This window comes from Myotis davidii, unplaced genomic scaffold (genome assembly GCF_000327345.1).
Source record: "Myotis davidii unplaced genomic scaffold, ASM32734v1 scaffold279, whole genome shotgun sequence".
In the NCBI taxonomy this organism is placed as follows: domain Eukaryota; kingdom Metazoa; phylum Chordata; class Mammalia; order Chiroptera; family Vespertilionidae; genus Myotis; species Myotis davidii.
In genome coordinates this window covers 1,117,318-1,136,306 of record NW_006291009.1, presented here as the reverse complement: position 1 = coordinate 1,136,306, position 18,989 = coordinate 1,117,318, and the positions used below count along the sequence as shown (strand labels likewise).

Below are 18,989 nucleotides of genomic sequence, written 5' to 3'. Positions count from 1 at the left end.
GAGAATGAAGAATTTCCTAGCCACATACATAGTTCCAGCCTTTAAGAAGAAACTGCCATCAAGGCAATCTGGAACTGTAACAAACTTCGTATGAAATAGTTGATAAAACAAAAGATATTATTCTTCTTTATTGACCTTTACCCTCAGGATAATCCCCAAATCCCCTGTGTGTGATAACCACCTCACTTCCTTTAGGCGGCCATTCATTATCTAATTCATGTCTTACACAAAGACAGATGAGCTAATGTGCCTTATCAGATTAAAAAAAAGTCACCATGAGTGATGTCCAACAGGACAGGATCTTAGCAAATCCTTTCTGCCTCCATACTAACCAGGGTCACAGCGCACAGGGCCATTCACAACTTCATGTTGCTAAAGCAAACAGTCTGGGCAGAAGAATGACAGAATTACCCTCCTTTCTGATTACCCTCCTCTCTGCACCCAGATAAACGAATGATTAGCTTTCCTGTTGGGATTCAGCACCGACTGGGTAGCTTCAGGCTGTCAGCTCCCCCAGACCCTGATGATACCACCCCTTCCTTGCCTGGTGTTTCCTTCTTCCCGAACCAGCACTGCAGCGAGTCTCCCCACGGCAGCCAGGGTGTAATTACTGAGGTGATTTTCTTGCTGTGGAAAAGCTCAGATGGAGAGCAAAGGCCTCTTTTAGCCTCATTTCTCCACCTACCACAGGAGATGCGCACAGAAAGCTGCTGGTTACCATACAGCAATCCTGGAGGTATCAGTCAGCAAGCAGTTTTTACCTGCTTGAGCAAATATTTTAGTTGGGGTTAAGCTTATACTCTTCTCTAGAAATTAAAAGCATTGCCTTTGGGTGCTTTTGAGTTGGCAGTGAAGAGAACCAACCCATTCAGTAATATGAAGTGAGACTAAAAAATTAATTTAGAAAAGGCCATAAAGTGAGCCACTGGTTAGATTCGAAAGTGCTACCTCTTCCTGAAACTGTCAGCGCAGACCACTGGGAAATACCTCTATTTGAGGAAAAGATAACAGTATAATACAAAGGGTAAACTTTTTTTCTTTTTACCTTTTATTTCTCTTATCGTTTTTCTTTCCTATTTTCAAGATTAAAAATACTTGCTTGGCACATATAATTAATACCAGTTACTCAGTTCCTGATGCTTTTGTATTAAAAAAAAAAAAGCTTCGTAACGATATTTGAAAGTAGGCATTTCATTTTACATTAGGGCCAGAATTACTTCCTTGCATTACGTTACCTGCCACATTCCCCCCAACAACAGAACTTAGCACTAATTATGGCCAAACCTTTCACGAAGATTCAGCAGCCCTGACTGAGCAATGTGGTGACATTTTCTGGGCATAGATGTAAGGAACGCTTGGGATTCTGGCTTTGTTCACTCGTTTGCCTTTCCTTACAATTTCCAGACCTGCCACAAGCACCAACTAATTTACCCAAGACATGCTCTGAGATCAAAGTCACGTGACCACTGTGTTAGACAATACTTTGACACTTGATGGCAAAACATTAAAGAGAAACAAAGGATGAACACACTCTAATTAAGAGAAACTTTAAGATGTTTGTAGACATGTGTCTATATCTGTATTTCTCTATACATATCCAAATGCAATAAAAACACATTCAGCTGTTAGAGTTGCAAGCTTTCCTGTCTACTGGGCTAGTAACCTGGAAAAACCCACAAGAGTGTTTAGAAAGACAATCTACTTCCACTGAAATAGACCTTATTTTAGCCAAACCAAGTTCCCCACTCTGGCAGATTGGATGCTCACCAAATCTATGACTTCTTCGTCCCAGGCACACGGGTTGGTTACATTCCTCAGCTTCCCTTGTGGCTAGGAATGGCCAGAAGACTAACTGAAGCTGGAGGGGACACATGCCACTTCCAGGCCTGGCCCATAAAACTTTGCAGGAACCCCCCTGCATTCTCTTTCCCAATGCAATGGCTGATGACCGGATGGAAGAAGCCTGGGTCCCTGAATGGCCATGCAGAATACGGTCAACCAAAATCACAGAGCAGACTTTATGAGAGCAAGGGAAAAACGTCTAGTTGGACAAATCTCTGAGAATTGAAAACTTTTTCCTAAACCAGTTGGACTACCTTGGCTTACAGTGAACTTTCCCCAGTTACCTGATACTTTCTGCTTTTCTCTTTCAATCCTCACTGTAACTTTACGAGGTAAAAACTATTATCCCTTCCCCATTTTAAAGATAAGGAGACATAGGATTAGACTAGAGTTTAACTGCCTTCTCCTAAGTGGGTAACTTGGCAAATGGATTCAGTTAAAATGGTTCAGTGGAAATGTACTGTGGATTTTACCAAATTAAATTGCCACAAGTCACCCTGAAAAAGAAGTCTTTAAAACTCAGGAGACACAGATGAACTTGTTGTTTTTTGCATGTGGAGTAGCAGAGCTAATGAGAAGGTCTGTGATTCTAATCCAGATAGGCCCAAATCCAAAGTTTCTACCCTTGACGACCCTCACAAATTACTAAGTCTTATAAAAATCTCAAACACATTTATGCCCACTAGTAAACAGTAATCTGGATCTATTGATGCCTCAAGTAATTAGCAGAAATCTTGAAGTGACCCCCACTAGGCTTTCCTGCTTAGTTTAAGAGTAACAAATCATTTGCAAATTAGATCACTGCTCCATGAATTTAAAAATCCTTCTGAGGTGAGTGCTTTGAGCAGAGCACTGTGCTGGGCGTGTATAGTCTCTCAGAGCCGGAGTGATGGCCAGAAGGAAGCTCTCTGTGCAAATTTTCCAACTGTATACAAGTGAAAGGACCAAGAATCAGTTTTAGATTCTTTCTCTGCACACAAGAAGGCACTATCTCCTTTAAAAATGCAAGTCCAAATAAAGACAGAAAAGGAGAGGGAGGCTAGAAGAAACTCACCTCTCACTTCTGGAGGAATAAAACCCTCAGACTCCTAGTCTTTTCAATGGAATAAAATCCACAGGGCAGTCAGTGACCATAAATCATCTTCTCTGAAGTTGGAAACTTAGGGTTATTTTTTCCCCTCTGTGTACCAGTAAGCATTAATAACACACACACACACACACACACACACACACACACACACACACACCATTTCATTGTCAGGACCTAGCAGTATAAGAAATGTTGGAGAAAATATGGAAAATGTGCCTAGGAGGGAAGGAGAATAGCAGTTCCCCAGCCCACCAACGCTTCCTATTTGTCTGCAAATTAGCCAGGGCCCGAGGAGGTGGGCCTCAATGGGTGACCATCCAGGAACCCCCGGTGACGGCCTTCTTTGGGTGGTGCCCATCCAGGGCACTGGTCTACTGGAGGCTCCATTTTCAGCTTAGGCTAGAGTTTTGGGGTCACTCATGGTGGAGATGATTAAAGATCATGTTTCACATCTCTCCCAGGTGATGTGGAATGTCTCAGTGCTAAATAAATATTTCTTTCAGCTCTCTATTAACTAAACACTTTCTACAGTTTTATTTTGACCTACAGGATGGCTCTTATTATGTGTAGTGTCTATGAAGAGGACTTCAGATGGTGAGTAAAGGAAGGGACCCTGGTCTGGATCCCAGGGCCAGATACATTAATGTGTTACTGAATTTCACACTTCATGCTTGTAAAATAGAAGTAGCACATTTCCCTTCCACCCACCTATTGTAAAAGTAAAGGAATAGTTGGATGTGCCAGTGTCCCTTGAAATTTCCTGCACCTACAGAATGGGGGTTTCTTGACCATTTTCCATATGAGAATCCTTCTACCAGCTGGGAAGAAACAGGCTTCATCAATTGTCACTAAAATCCACAGACAACAATACTGAAAGGACTAGGCCATTCTTTTGCCCACAGATCATTCCTATAAATCACAACAAGGGGAGAGAGGACAAGCATGAAATATTCTTCACATGTTTTATAACCTGTTGTATGTCACGAGCATTGTAATATATCAATGAGAGAGGCGCTTTCAAAATGCAAGGTGTCATGACCCATTAGTACATCATGAAATCCACTCAGTGAGTCGTGATCATCATTACAAAAGGAGGAAGAAAAGAGCAGAGCAATAGAATGGACTAGAAGAAAAATGTCAGAATGCAGTGAACTTGGGAAGGGGAACTGTTGTGAAACTGGGTGGTGAAATAAAATACATATACTTTTCTATGGATGATGGCTTAAACATTGAAAAGCCCTTATATTACAGAATATAAGAAATGTGTTTCTTAGTTCAAAATGAGAAAGGAAACTTGAAGTTGGATGTCTTCATTGTCAATCAAGCCTACAGACAAACCCCTGCTCCTGCTTCTCCCGGGGTGAACAGGAGAAGGGGGGGCGGGACTCTGAGGGCCAGGAAGAGAAAGCAAGTGGCAGGGTGGCTTCACATTTTGGTCTGTGGCTCACGGCCTTATTAAAAAAACAATTCTCTTAGAGTCTTGTAAGGAGAAGGGACTCAGGTAATCTGTATTAGTTTTCTATTGCTGCACAGCAAATTACCACAAACTTAAAACAATATCCATTTATCATCTCAGTTTCTATAGGTCAGAAATCTGGGCAGAGTCAAGCTATGGTCTCTGCCCAGGGTCTCATAGGGATAATCGAGGTGTCGGTAGGCCTATATTCCCATTTGGAGCTTGGGATCCCCTTTGAGGCTCATGTAGTTGTTGGCAGAATTCGGTTACTTGTAGTTGTATGAGACCCCTGTGTTATTGCTGGCTGTTGGCAGAGGGTCTTTCTGAGCTTCTGGACGCTGTCTTCTCCCTACATGGCAGCTCTTGTCTTCAAGGACAGCAGAAGAATTGGTCTCCAGCCACTTTGACAGTCTTCTATGTCACAACAGAGTCACTGGAGTGACTGTCCCGTCACCCTCATAACCTACTCAAAGGAGTGATAGCCTATGAACTCACAGGTTCCACCTATGTTCAAGTGGAGGGATTTTATATTAGGTGGTGGGAATCTTGGGGTCCATCTTTGAATTCTGCCTTCCACAGGATCTCCCCTAAAAGTTAGAATTCACCTAAAGTGACAACCATCAAGCATTTAAAGCAACTTAAAAAAATGTGCAACTCTGCATTTTCCAAACTGGTGCACCAGCTTCTGCAGAACTCGAATAGATATCCTTCTACAAGAAGCATCTGTGGTCAAATAAGTTTTTGAAAATGTGGGTATAATAATGTTTAACATGTTTCTTTATTGAGCACAGTGTGGGGTTTCCCCCCATCATATTTAACCCAGGAAATAGATTTTTGGGTTTGTGCTAAATAAATCCACCACTTTATGAATGTTACTGTAATATTAATGTTACACTGAAGGAGCTGTATTACTACTCTTGCACTGTCATTTTATTTCCTCTATGATGCTTTTGTTGATCCTTTGTCTACAAGATCCCCACCTCCCTGAATTTTGGTAGCACTAATGGTCTACCTCACTTGATTGGCAGTTTGCTTATAATTGACTAGAGGCACGGTGCATGACATTTATACACTGGGGGAGGGGTCTCCTCAGCCCAGCCTGTACCTTTTCTGGGAGCTCTTGGGGGATGTCCGACTATAGGACATCTTTAGCGCTGCTACGGAGGTGGGTTGCTGTGCTCACCAGCCATCATCCCAGCTTGTGGTTGAGTGGGGCTCCCCCTTTGGAAGTGCACTGACTACCAGGGGGCAGCTCCGGCATTGAGCATCTGCCCCTTGGTGGTCAGTGCGTGTCATAGTGACCAGTCATTCAGCTGTTTGGTCAATTTGCATATTACCCTTTTATTATATAGGATAAGTATAAAATACTTTTCTTTTTGGATGAAATTTAATCCAAATTTTACTAAATTTAATCTCTTTGAAGGCTGGCACTCTGGCTTAAAGCAGCAATGTAGAGCACCGCACACAGCTGTGTAGTGGTGCAGTGTGTTGGCTGAGATATCTGGGAATCAGAGTTATCCTGGGGCATTTTGTCAGCTTTGGAACTAAGAAGTAAACCAATTTCTCTCTCTGAAGCTCTCCTAGGTCATCTTTAAATTGAGAACGCTATGAGAGATGGTTTCTAAGGGCTTTTCCCAGCTAATATTTAATATATGCCTATCCTCAAGCCCTGCCCCATCTCATAGGTGTTTGTTTTTACAGTGCCTGTTAAGCACTTGATGAATATTTGTTCACCGATTAACTGTGAGCTTGCATTGTTGTGGGTTCCAGTATTTTATCAGTTCTCCCCTGTGTTCCAGGAGGTTTCTAGCTTCCAGCTGGTCAGGGTGCACAACCTCAGTTTTTGGCACCAGCTTATACAACCTCAGACCCTAACTGACCACTGATTTTGGTTTGGCCTTGTCTCATGCTTCTGCAAAGTTAGAGGTCACCTCCATCAGCAGGATTGGAGGCACCCCTAGCAGGTCCTCCTGCCTTAAAATATCTTCCTTTTCTAATGCTTGAAACTCCTATTAAAGATTCATCCTCTACCATTTTATTTCAGAGCCTTATTATAAGTCTAAGTAAAAAATTATATGAATAATTATTTAATAACGCATCCTCTAGAAAGTAAGTCACCTTGTATAGGCATGACATGTGAGCAAGAAATAAATCTCACTAAGATTTTGAAGATGTGTGTTACTGCAGCATAACACAACTTGCTTTGGTGTAGACATGTTCGGAGAAAATAACACAAGTTTGATATTTGACTACCAAGGAATTTTGTGCTTCTGGAGATATTAGGTGGTAACACCTAAATTCTCGCTGCCCAAAGTGCAGCAGAATCACCTGGTCTTTGAACCATATTATTCTTGGGCCTCACCAGGGACCTGCTGATCTAGACCCTGAACTTTAACAAGATCTGCAGGTGATGAAGTGAAGATTAGAGCCTGAGAAGCAATGCTCAAGAGGTAGCTGGACATGACAGTTGGAAACATCTGAAATCAATGTGAGCTACAGGCATAACTGTGAGAGCCACAGGTTCTGAAAATGTGGTCCCTGGACCAGCAGCGTCACCATCAGGTGGGAACTTCCAAGATGCAGATTCTCAGGCCGCAGCCAGGTCCTATTGAACTGAAAACTCTGTAAGTGGAGCCCAGAAAACTGCAACTTAACAGCCCTGCAGGTGATTCTCAGGTATGCTGAAGTTTGGGAACCACTGCCCTATGTCAGCAAAAGTTGAAATTACAGGGGTTAATATTCTCCTGAAAAAAGGAAGAGGGCATAACATGGACAGTTACAATATTGTTCCCATAAAAAACTATAACCTGCTTTATGATAATCTTTTTTATGATGTATCTTTTAGAATGTACATGGGGAAAATAAAGGCCTGGTCATGGACTATTCTCACCACTGTGGTGGTAACTTCCCAAATCTACTTTTCCACTGAGTGGAAGTACTAGAACAGTCCTCTGGGTAAAGATGGAAGGGACGAAAAGGGGGCTGGGCATCAAAACATTGCTTTGCATTTCACCTACCTGATACTGCTGGGGTTTATTACGCTCAGAGCACTGTAATAAGCGCTGGAACACTGCCAGCCCATGCCTGGGTAACAGTGCCCTGGAGCCGATCCATTTCTTTCCCTTTGATCAAGAACTCAGTGGAGCTATACCCGAGATATTACACCCAAGAATCTGCACAGCCACACACTCAGACACACATTGTCCCTGACCATGGCTCCTCCCAGTACATTCATTCATTTCTTCACCCAATACTTAATGAGTGACTTTTATGTGCAAGGCTGCAAGGCCAACGGAGAAACCTTTTTGTGTGTGTGTGCTTGAAGAAGTGATTGAGTGGGGCACTGGCCAAGAAAGTCATGGTTCTTCCCTCCATCTGAGACTCTCGATGATGCATTGAGTTTACTTCTCCTCTCACTTTAATCACAGAAAAGCCAGGCTAAGTCTGTCTCTCGAGTGCATCACATTGTGATTTCCTAGTATCACCGTTCTCTTTGCAAAGGGAGGAAAAATTAGGGATTGAGAAAGCCAAGGAAAAAAATGCATCCACAGCCGAATACAATATTTCCATCCCTACAAAGCTACCTGCCTAGGCTGTGTGCTAACTCCTTTCCTGTAAGGGAAGTGATCCATCCATCTATCCTGGTGGGACTTGGTAGCTCTGGCTACAAAACTTTCAAGGCCAAGACCACTTTCTGACCAATTAAATCAGAACCTCTTGGAGTGAGAACTAGGCACTGATATTTTAAAAATTTTCCGGGAGATGCCACTGCACAGGCAGCACTGGGGACCATGGTTCCAGGGAGGGTCTAGGGCAGTGGTCGGCAAACTCATCAGTCAACAGAGCCAAATATCAACAGTACAACGATTTAAATTTATTTTTGACAGCCAAATTTTTTAAACTTAAACTATATAGGTAGGTACATTGTTATTAACTTAATTAGGGTACTCCTAAGGCTTAGGAAGAGCCACACTCAAGGGGCCAAAGAGCCGCATGTGGCTCGCGAGCCGCGGTATGCCGACCACGGGTCTCGGGTCTTAAGTGCTGGTCCTTTATGGAGCTGAGCTTCATTCCCTGAAAGTCGAAGTCCTAGTTTCCCAGGATTCTCAGCTTCACTTTTTCAATTTCAAGAGTTTGTTTTAGAATTAAAAGTGAGCTATTAAATTTAAGATATTGTGTTATAGTGAATATTCAATGACCTCCTATATTTATATAGTTGTACCAAAATTCAGATGCAGAATATTTAGTCAAAACATTATTTTCTTCTTATTTAATAAAGAATGCTGGTACTAGATCTACTTTTTAGCCTATCTATACTACTTATGAAATAGAAGATAATAAAATTCATACATAGAATATATATATGATGATAGATGTGAACACATTTTGATAACAAAGCAGCACAAAGTATGAATTAAAAAGTAGTAGTGAACACTTTCTTGATTATAAAACTATTGTGAGAATAGCAAAAAGAACAGGATAGGAGAGGGTGTGTGGGTGGGAAGAGATCAACCAATGAACTTGTATGCATATATGGATAATCCATGGACAATAGGGTGGTGAAGGCCTGGGGTGGGGAGAGGGGGCTGGTTGGAAGAGATCAATGGGGGAAAAAGGGGACATAGGTAACACTTTCAACAATAAAGATTAAAAAAATAAACTGTTCATTCAAAATTAAAAAAAAGATATAGGTGACATAAATAAATTGACCTTTTAAACTGGTGATGTCAATTTTTACAGAATGAATTCGGCCATATTAAGATTATGAAGACAGAGGAAATGTTCCATCTCATGGTCTGGCTTAGAGACAGAACCTACATGTGCTGTAACTCTCATTTTCAGGTTGTCACTCACAGCAGCTGGTTCTGTTGCTTCCTATTTACCTTACACCGCCCATTGCCCAGGCAGCCCTGTCTCTAGGGATGCACGCTTACCTCCTGGGGTTGTTGGTACTGGGAGGCCATGAGGAGGAAAGCCCGCTGGGCCTGGAAAGCACTGTGCACCATTTCTGCCTGGGAACAAAGAGGAAGAGGAAGTTTAAATGTTTGAGCTCCTAAACAGTTACCATATGATAAAGCCCATTCCGAGTATATACCCAAGGAAAATAAACAAATATGCTCACACGAAAACTTGTAAATAGAGGTTCATGATGGCATTACTCATAATAGCTCAGATGTGGAAACAGCCAGAATGCCCATCAACTGATGAATGAATAAATGAAATGTGATATACCCATACAATGGAATATTACTGGGCATTAAAAAGGATGGAGTGCTGCCCGGCCGGTCCGGCTCAGTGGTTGAGCATCGCCCTATGAATCAGGAGGTCATGGTTTGATTCCTGGTCAGGGCACATGCCCGGGTTGTGGGCTCGATCCCCAGTGTGGGGCGTGCAGGAGGCAGCTGGTAATGGTTCTTATCATTTCTCTCTCTCTCTCTCTCTCTCTCTCTCTCTCTCTCTCTCTCTCTCCTTTCCTTTCTGAAAATAAAATATACTTAAAAAAAGAAATGAAATACTGATGCATGCTACAACATGAGTTAAACCTTGAAAACATGATGCTGAATGAATAAAGCCAGTCACAAAAAACTGCATTTTTGTGATTCCAATCACATAAAATGACCAGAATAAGCCTATCTGCAGAGTGGTTGCCAGGGGCTGGTGGGTGGGGTGACTGCTAATGAGAATGGGGTTTCTTTTGGGGGTGATGAAAATGTTCTGGGATTAGACAGTGGTAATATCACAACTTGGTGAGTATACTAAAAACCACTGAATTGTGCATGTTAAAAAAGTGAATGTTATAATATGTGAGTTACTGTATCTCAACAAAGCTGTTAAGGAATGTTTGAGCCCCAAAGTGTTTTCAATGGGTGTCTCTCTTGTCCTTTTTCCTAGTGTGCCGAAACTTGTTCCATACCTTCTGGTGGAAGGAAAATTGTCTCTTATGCTACCCTCATACAGATGTGCTCACTGAGAGCTAGCGGCTTCCGCAATCATTCATTAAGATGGTTCCAGAAGAGATTTCAGTGCTACCTGGACTCAACCTCTTAAAAAGGAGTTGAGTGGGTGGGAATATCTTCAAACACAGGGTATCATATTCTTTATACTTACCCTCTACACACTCTTAACTAATTAATTCTTTCATTTTTTAAAATCAAAAAGTTACAGAAGAGTACCAAGAAGAAAATATTCCAAATACTCACATCCCCCATAATTAATCACTTTTGGCATTTTTTTAAATCTTTTTTTTTTTTTTAGTTTTTAAGAAAATTTTTTTGAAAGCTTTTTTTTAAAAAAATATACTTTATTGATTTTTTACAGAGAGGAAGAGAGAGAGATAGAGAGTTAGAAACATCGATGAGAAAGAAACATTGATCAGCTACCTCCTGCACATCACCCACTGGGAATGTGCCCTCAGCCAAGGTATATGCCCTTGACCGGAATCGAACCTGGGACCTTTCAGTCTGCAGGCCGACGCTCTATCCCCTGAGCCAAACCGGTTTTGGCAAGCACAGTTGTTTTTAATAACACAAAGCATAATTATATAAAATAGGTTTTTAAATGTTGAAGGTTTCAAAAATTAAAGTTTTGAAAAAAATGTCTCACAACCTAGAAAAAATCATTATTAACATTAGCTGAATATTTAAGATACATGTACAGAGAGATTTTGAAAAATGAGACCATACTCTAGGTGCTATTTAAAAAGTATGAATTTTAATTATAACTGAATACTAGCAATGAAAGAGAAATGACTGATAAGCTTCAAATAAAAATTTCTGCACTATATAATTATGCCATAAATGATCATTCTAAGGTTAAAAATTATAAAATAATATGAGATTGGAATAATTATGTGTGGCATTTTAAAGTACATGATATAATTTTAGATAGTATTGATTGGGAATCAATTGGCAAAGATAAAAACATAAGTACGTTCTCACTGCTATCTCTAATCCCCTATCGTCCATATTTTTTAGTGGTTGTTTCCATTTAGCCTAATTGATAGCATTCATATTCTACCTACAATATCAATTCCCAGAGTTGTTTAGGACTAGTTCTACATTTAAACACACTTAATGGTTCTCACCAGCTATTTTACCATGACTTCTCCATTTCTGAGTTATTTGGATGTTTTTATTGACTGAACTCTCATTATCAAGTATTTTCTTCAAAACAGTTTCAAGGTTGCTTTAGTTCTTCAGGATTAAATAGATTTCCCTATTGTCATTATACTTAACAACATCTTGGCTGATGTAAGATCCCGGGGTCTCTCTCCACTTTCAGATACCCTGGCACTAAGTGTGGCAATGGAAAGTCTGAAGCCAGCCAATGGCTTTTTCTAGTTTGACATCTGAAGATTTATTTCTTTATCCTTAGAGATTAATAGCTTAAACAAGATGTTTAGGTTTTGAGCATTCTATATTCTATATCCTGGAATAGATTTGGTCCTTCATTTCTGGGAAACTTTCTTATATTTTTCAATATTTCTTCCATTTCATTTGTTAGAATACCTATTCAAGGACTCCTACTATAATCCTCAGATTATATAATATTTTAATGTCCTCAAATCTTTTAGATTCTTTCTCTGCCTTTAATTTCCTTGTATATCATCTGTATTTACTGTGATTATATGTATACTTTTCTCCATTGTTAGTAACCAGACTTTCAACACGGTTTCTTATATACATTAACATTTCTAGTTAGATATGATTTTTACAATAATGTTGTTTTTGTTCCTGATTTGTTAGACTTTCAATTTTCCTTTTCATTTTATTCTTGTTTTCTAACCTTTCTTTATGGTTTAAAAAAAATACATTTAGCCCGGCTGGCATGGCTTAGTGGTTGAGCATCAACCTATGAACCAAGAGGTCACAATTCGATTCCTGGTCGGGGCACATGCCCGGGTTGTGGGCTTGATTCCCAGAGTGGGGCAGGCAGGAGGCAGCAGATCGATGGTTCTCTCTCATCATTGATATTTCTATCTCTCTCTCCCTCTCCCCTCCTCTCTGAAATCAATAAAAATATTTAAAAAATACATATACTCTAAATTCTAAGAATATGGTATATTCTTATTAAACCTTGTGAGGAATCCATTTCTGTTCCTTAAGTTTTGTTTTCTTTGAGGGCTAGTATGTCTGTCTTTCGCATGCTATGTTACTTTCTGACACTATGTAGCTTCCAAGTGCTGATTCCTTGAGCCTTTGGCCACGGTATTGGAGGTCAATTAATTTTCCCTTTCAATAGACAGTTCGAGGGCTAATTGCCTTGTGTTCTCTACTCTATTAGGGCCTGATGGACTAGGGAGTAGTGAAAGGCAGACTTTATTTGTCCAGTCTTTATTTGAGAATTTGGGGGCTCATTCTTCTGGGAATATGTTACATGTCCCAAATCAGGATTCACTTCACCTACATGAAACATAGGCCCTTTGATGAAGATTTGGGATCATTTCTCCAATTTCAAACCCAGACAGGAAGCCGTTACATATGCGTAGGGAAGCAGCCCTGTGGCTTCCATTTCTTGTTTCATATTTCATCTCCTGACTTTCTTTTTTAAGGCTTGTTTTTAAGGAGTGGGAAATAGATGCAGAGTTAGGAACCAAAGGCTGCTCGGCCACCAGTTACTGAAATGTGTTGCTTTAGATTATGGCTTTTTTTGTTTGGTTACTATCAGTGCATTTTTAAAAAAATCTTTTCCTCCCTCATTTGTGGGAGAGAAAAATTCTGATTTAGTTGTATGTGGTCATAAATTTATATTCTTTTATCCTTGTTGATTTCACCATTAATCTCATCCTGGTTAGCTTCACATCCGTTTTGGGCCAGTTTCTATTTCTCTGCCTTCTCAGATAATGGCTTACTTCTCTGAGAGATAAGTAAGAACTAGCTTGATACATTTCCAAAAAACAACTAGAATAGCATCAACAGGATTAGGTTAATTTCATCCCAGTGTCAATCAATATCAGAAAATTTTCTGGGCTTGACGGGTAAAGGTGTTAGCTAACTGGGAAATGACTAGTTTTCGTCATTCCATTATCACGTTTTGGTATCTGACAAATTTTCCAAAATATTTACTGAAATTTTGTTTCTAACTTTTCTCATTTCTCATCCAGAAATTTTTTTCTACTGAGAAATGGTTGAAATCAAACCAAAATTAGTAAGCCGTTTATTTTAAAATCACAAATTCAATCATCAATAGTATAACAGATCAAGTCTAATAATGTTTAAATGAGGGCATAGTTTCCATTTTGGGCTACATCATCTCATCTTATCTTTGCCCTAGTATCTGATTGCTGGGATTATATTTGGTGGAATAGAGGAGTTTTGAATTTTCCTGGAGGCCATTATGACCTATAAATAAATGTGAAGCTCTGAGCTGCATGAATGTTTACCCATGAATCAAAACGTGTGTTTTCAGTGGTTCAAAAGGACTGTTGTTGTCTCTAACAACCACAATTCCCAAAAGAAAGCTATTAAGTACAACTTTCCATAGCTTGGACATAAATAAAAGAACTGCACTTCTCCCAGCAACAATAATATGGAGGTATTGTCCTCCTCTATGAAAAGCCTTGCAGAGCCGACTGAATTACAGTTGCTATGGGAACAGCAATTTGGGACCACCTGACTTCTGTAGTTGAAATTGCAGCTCAGAAGTAACATTAACAATATTTTTGTAGTTATCCCAAGATGAACACTATCATTAGCCTTTTTTACTTTCCCTAGAAGCAACATTTAGCATGTTGCTAATAGAGTAATTTTCTGGTGGCTTAGATTAGTGAAGATGGCCAATTTCATTAATTAGTCTCTTCCCCCAATGGCCTCTCACTCAACAATAGAGGTGGAGGTTGGAGCAAAATCTGGCTGAATATCTAGACATCTGCTTCACCTTTCCCTCTCAATTTGCTTATGTAGACAGATCTTTCTGAAGATTCAGCTGTGTGCTTCTTCCTGCTCCCGGGAACTCTGGGCATAATCAGAAAACTCTAAACCATATTCATTTTTACCCTCATCGGTCCAAGTTTCAAAGGATTTTCACTTCACCTGTGAGATATTCTAATCCATCTGCTTCCTGCTTCTGGAAAGTTCCATGAGTTCTCTCAACCAGACAGCATCCTATTTAGGAGCAATTTTACAGAACCTGCTGAGTTCTGATAACTTGAAAGGGAGAATTTGGCTCACTCAGGCTATTCAAAACATTGTGAAAGAAAAAGCCAAACGTCGGGATTTTCAGTCACGACAAATAACTGAGGGTTTTTGCTGAGTTTGTCCAACACACATGTGCAGGACTCCGTGGCCTTTGTGGGTAAATATGCACATCTATCTGCCTGTGAGCACGTGTGTGTGGAGAGGAAAGGGACAGTGTTGGTAAGAGCCTGGGCTGTGCATTTTCTTTGAACCCTATCAGTTATCACTTAGGCGACTGGGGTTCTTGGACAGATAGGTTGGTGGACCATCGTGTTCTATAATCCTAAGGGAGAATGTAGGAGAATGAACTTCAGTAATCAGTTTAAAATAAGCCTTGGGACAAGCAGATATGAGCTAAATACCAGTATGACTTATTTCAGCTAATCCCCTTGGGAGAGAGCTGGGTCCCTGAGAAAGATGAATCTCTGAATAGTTGTCAAAGCTTTCCATGGTTTAAGCAGGAAACCATGGGCTGCAAAGCACCATGGAGATGACAAAATGAGCAGGTGCCACAGAGGGGAAGAGAACAGGCAAGACTTGAAGGAGCTGCACAAAGCATCCAGCCAGGGTGCCTGTGCCAGGTCTTCTGAAACTGGGTCAGCCTCTTCGCGAGAGCCCGACAGTGAAAGGAAGGGGCTTCTCCGCTGACTAAGGTCAGGGGAATGGGCATCTGCTCATCGGGTGCAATCTGTGGGCCCTGAGAAGGTCACTGTCAATGCCATCCCCACATTCCTTCCCAATTAGTCTGCCAATGCTCTATTTTCATAATTAGAAATTGTATTTTTAGATCTTATTCCACAGGGGCCTCTAATCTACCCTAATGTAGAAGTCCCTTGAATTGCAGCCACCGAAAAGATAAAGAGGGACCTGATAGGTAATAGCAAGACAGGAAAATGGGCCGACCGGAAGGTGATACGATGCCAAAGATATATTTCACCTACATCACAACTTTGCTTAAAACAAGATTGAAGATGCCTCATTTTATAGACATGAAAATAAGCACTGACTTAAATCAGATTATGAAAGGCACTTGGGTTGACATATTAAGAATCAAGAAGAAGGCTTACACCAGTGGTTCTTGACCTTGAATGTGCGTAATAGTCATTTGGAGGGTTTGCTAAAACAGATTGTTGAGTCCCATCCCCAGGGTTTCAGATTCAGTAGAATTGGGTGGGCCTAATCAATGTTCTAACAAATGCTGTTTTCGTAATCACTTATTAGTACCAAAGGTTGTGGTTTTTCTGTCCATTCTTTTAGATTTTGAACATAGATGACAATGTCATCTGCAATAAAAGACAATTTTATGTCTTCCCAGTTTGTACACTTTTAAATTCCTTTCTTGCCCAATGGCATTACCAAGAACTTCCAGTATTATGTTGAAAAGAAATGGTGAAAGGGAACATCCCTGCCTTGTGTCTGATGTTAGCTGTAGGTTTATTGTATTGTCTTTATCAAGTTGAGCAAGCTCCCCTCTAGTAGTAGCTTACTGCATTTTCATCATGAGTGGGTGCTGGATTTTGTCAAATGCTTTTCTGCATCTATTGATGTAACCATGTGACTTTTTTAGTCTGCTGATGTGATTACATTAATTGAATTTTGAATGTTGAACCAGCCTTGCATACCTAGGATAAATTCCACTTAATCGTGTTGTATAATTCTTTTTATATATTTTTGGATTTGATTTGTTAATATTTTGTTGAGAGATTTTGCATATATGTCCATGAGTTATATAGGTCTGTAGTTTTCTTTCCTTATAATATCTTTGTCTTATTTTGGTATTAGGGCAATGTTTGCCTCATACGATGACTTAAAAGTATTCCTTCTGCTTCTATCCTCTGAAAGAGATAATATAGAGCTGGTATAATTTCTTCCATAAATGTTTGGTAGAATTCACCAGTGAACACATTTGGGTATGGTGCTTTCTCTTTTTGGAAGGTTATTAATTATTGATTCAATTTCTGTAGTTGATATAGGCCTATTCAGATAGTCTATTTCTTCTTGTGTAACTTTTGGCAGATATGTCTTTCAAGAAATCTGTTCATTTAATCTAGGTTATCAAATTTGTGGCCATAGAGTTGTTCAGTTTTCCTTTACTATCCTTTTATTTTCCATGGGATCTGTAGTAATGTCTCCTCTTTAATTTTTGTTATTAATAATTAGTGTCCTTTCTCACTTTTGCTTATTTAGCCTGGTAGGGGCTTATCAATTTTATTGATCATTTCCAAGAATCAACTTTTGGCTTCACTGATTTTCTGTTTTCAATTTTATTGACTTTTGCTCTAATTATTATTTTCTTCTTTATTTCTAGTTTCCTAAGGTAGACACTTAGATCACTGATTTTATATATTTCTTCTTTTCTATATGATTACATATCCATTTTCTATATGATCACATATTCATTTAATACTATAAATTTCCCTCTAGCACTGTTTTCAGTTTTTATTGCATCTTCAAAATTCTGATCTTAAGCTTTCATTTTCATTTAGTTCAAAGTAATCTTAAAACTATGGTATAATTGACATATGCAATATATAGTTTTAGGTGTACAGCATACTGATTTGATACTTGTATATATTGTGAAATGATCACCACAATAAGTCTAATTGACATCTGAGTTCAAAATATTAAAACAAATTTTTTGGACTGTCATTTAGAAGTGTGTTGCCGATCCCCAGGTATTTGGAAATTTTCCAGTTATCTTTCTGTTATTGATTTCTAGTTTAATTCCATTGTGGTCTGAGAGCAGACATTGTATGAATCTATTTTTTAAAATTTGTTAAGATGTATTTTATGACCCAGAATGTGATGTATCTCGGTGAGCTTGAGAAAAATGTATATCATACTGTTGTTGGATAGTCTATAAGTATCCATAATATCCATTTGATTGATGGTATTGTTAAGTGCAACTATATCCTTCCTCCTCATATTCTCTGCCTGATGGATCTGTTCATTTCTGAGAGAGGGGTGTTGAAGTCTCTAAATATGATAGTGGTGTCATCTTTTTCTTCTTGCAATTTTGCCAGGTGCAAACACTTTAAGAATTGTAATATTTTCTTGGAGAACTGACCCCTTTATTATTATGCAATGCCCTGATAACTTTCCTTACTGGGAAGTCTGCTCTGTTTGAAACTAACATAGCTACACCTGATTTCTTTTGATTCATGTTAGCATGGTATATTTTTTGCATCTATTTACTTTTAATCTATATATGTCTTTATATTTAAAATGGTTTCTGTAGATAAACATAGTTGTGTTGTGTTGTGTTTTCTGATCCACTCTGACAATCTCTGTCTTTTAATTGGTACATTTAGACCATTGACATTCAAAGTGATTATTGATATAGTTGGATTAATATTTATCATATTCATTACTGTTGTTCATGTATTGCCTTTGTTATTTGTTTCTATTTTTGTCTTTCACTCTTTTTCTATCTTTTGTGTTTTGTTTTGTTTTATTTATTTTTTGCATTTTGTGGTTTTAATTATTTCATGATTCCATTTTCTCTCCTTTCTTAGCAATACCAGTTATACTTCTTTTTTTTTTCAGTGGTTGCCCTAGAGTTTGCATACACATTTACAATGAATCCAAGTTCATTCTCAAATGATACTATACCACTTCACAGTAGACTAAGTATCTTAGAATCGTTTTTTAAAATATTTTTTATTGATTTTTTTTTACAGAGAGGAAGAGAGAAGGAGAGGGATAGAGAGTTAGAAACATCGATTCAGCTGCTTCCTGCACACCCCCCACTGGGGATATGCCCGCAACCAAGGTACATGCCCTTGACCAGAATCGAACCTGGGACCCTTCAGCCCTAAGGCCGACGCTCTATCCACTGAGCCAAACCGGTCAGGGCTAAGTATCTTAGAATCTTAATCCCTTCCTCCAGTCCCTTGTATCATTGCTCTTATTCATTTCATTTATATATGTAAGCATACATAAGTATACATATGTAATATATACATAAGCATACATGATTGAATACATTGCTGCTATTATTTTTAGATCAAATAAAATATTAAAAATAAAATTTTTATTTTACCGTATTTGCCGGCGTATAAGACGACTGGGCGTATAAGACGACCCCCTAACATTTCCACTCAAAATACAGAGTTTGTTATATACTCGCCGTATAAGACTACCCCCTCTTCCGCACACCTTCCACACACCAAATAAAAGGTAAAACAATATCAGATTTGATTTTAACATTTTAATTTATATTCAAATGCTTATGACATGCAGGAAAACTGTCACAAGGCTGTATGTAATCAAACATATACATAAAACAGTGCAAGTTTATTACCGGTAAACATACCGGTAATTCACTAAAGAAAACACACTCTATAGACTGGTACCGTAGATGCTTCTCAGGAACACAGGCAAGCAGCCCACAACCTAGAGGGACTGTCAATGATAGAAGAAAGAT

The 18,989-nt window shown here is 39.2% G+C and overlaps 1 protein-coding gene across 1 annotated transcript in view; it reads right to left on the bottom strand.

Moving 5' to 3' along the window:
• CAP2 (CAP, adenylate cyclase-associated protein, 2 (yeast)) overlaps positions 1-18,989 on the bottom strand; it is a 148,252-nt gene that overhangs the window by 82,569 nt on the left and 46,694 nt on the right. Inside the window, exon 4 of the mRNA XM_006764072.2 lies at positions 9,323-9,400. Within this exon, the coding sequence (XP_006764135.1) occupies positions 9,323-9,400 (78 nt within the window). The remainder of the gene's footprint in view (positions 1-9,322; positions 9,401-18,989) is intronic.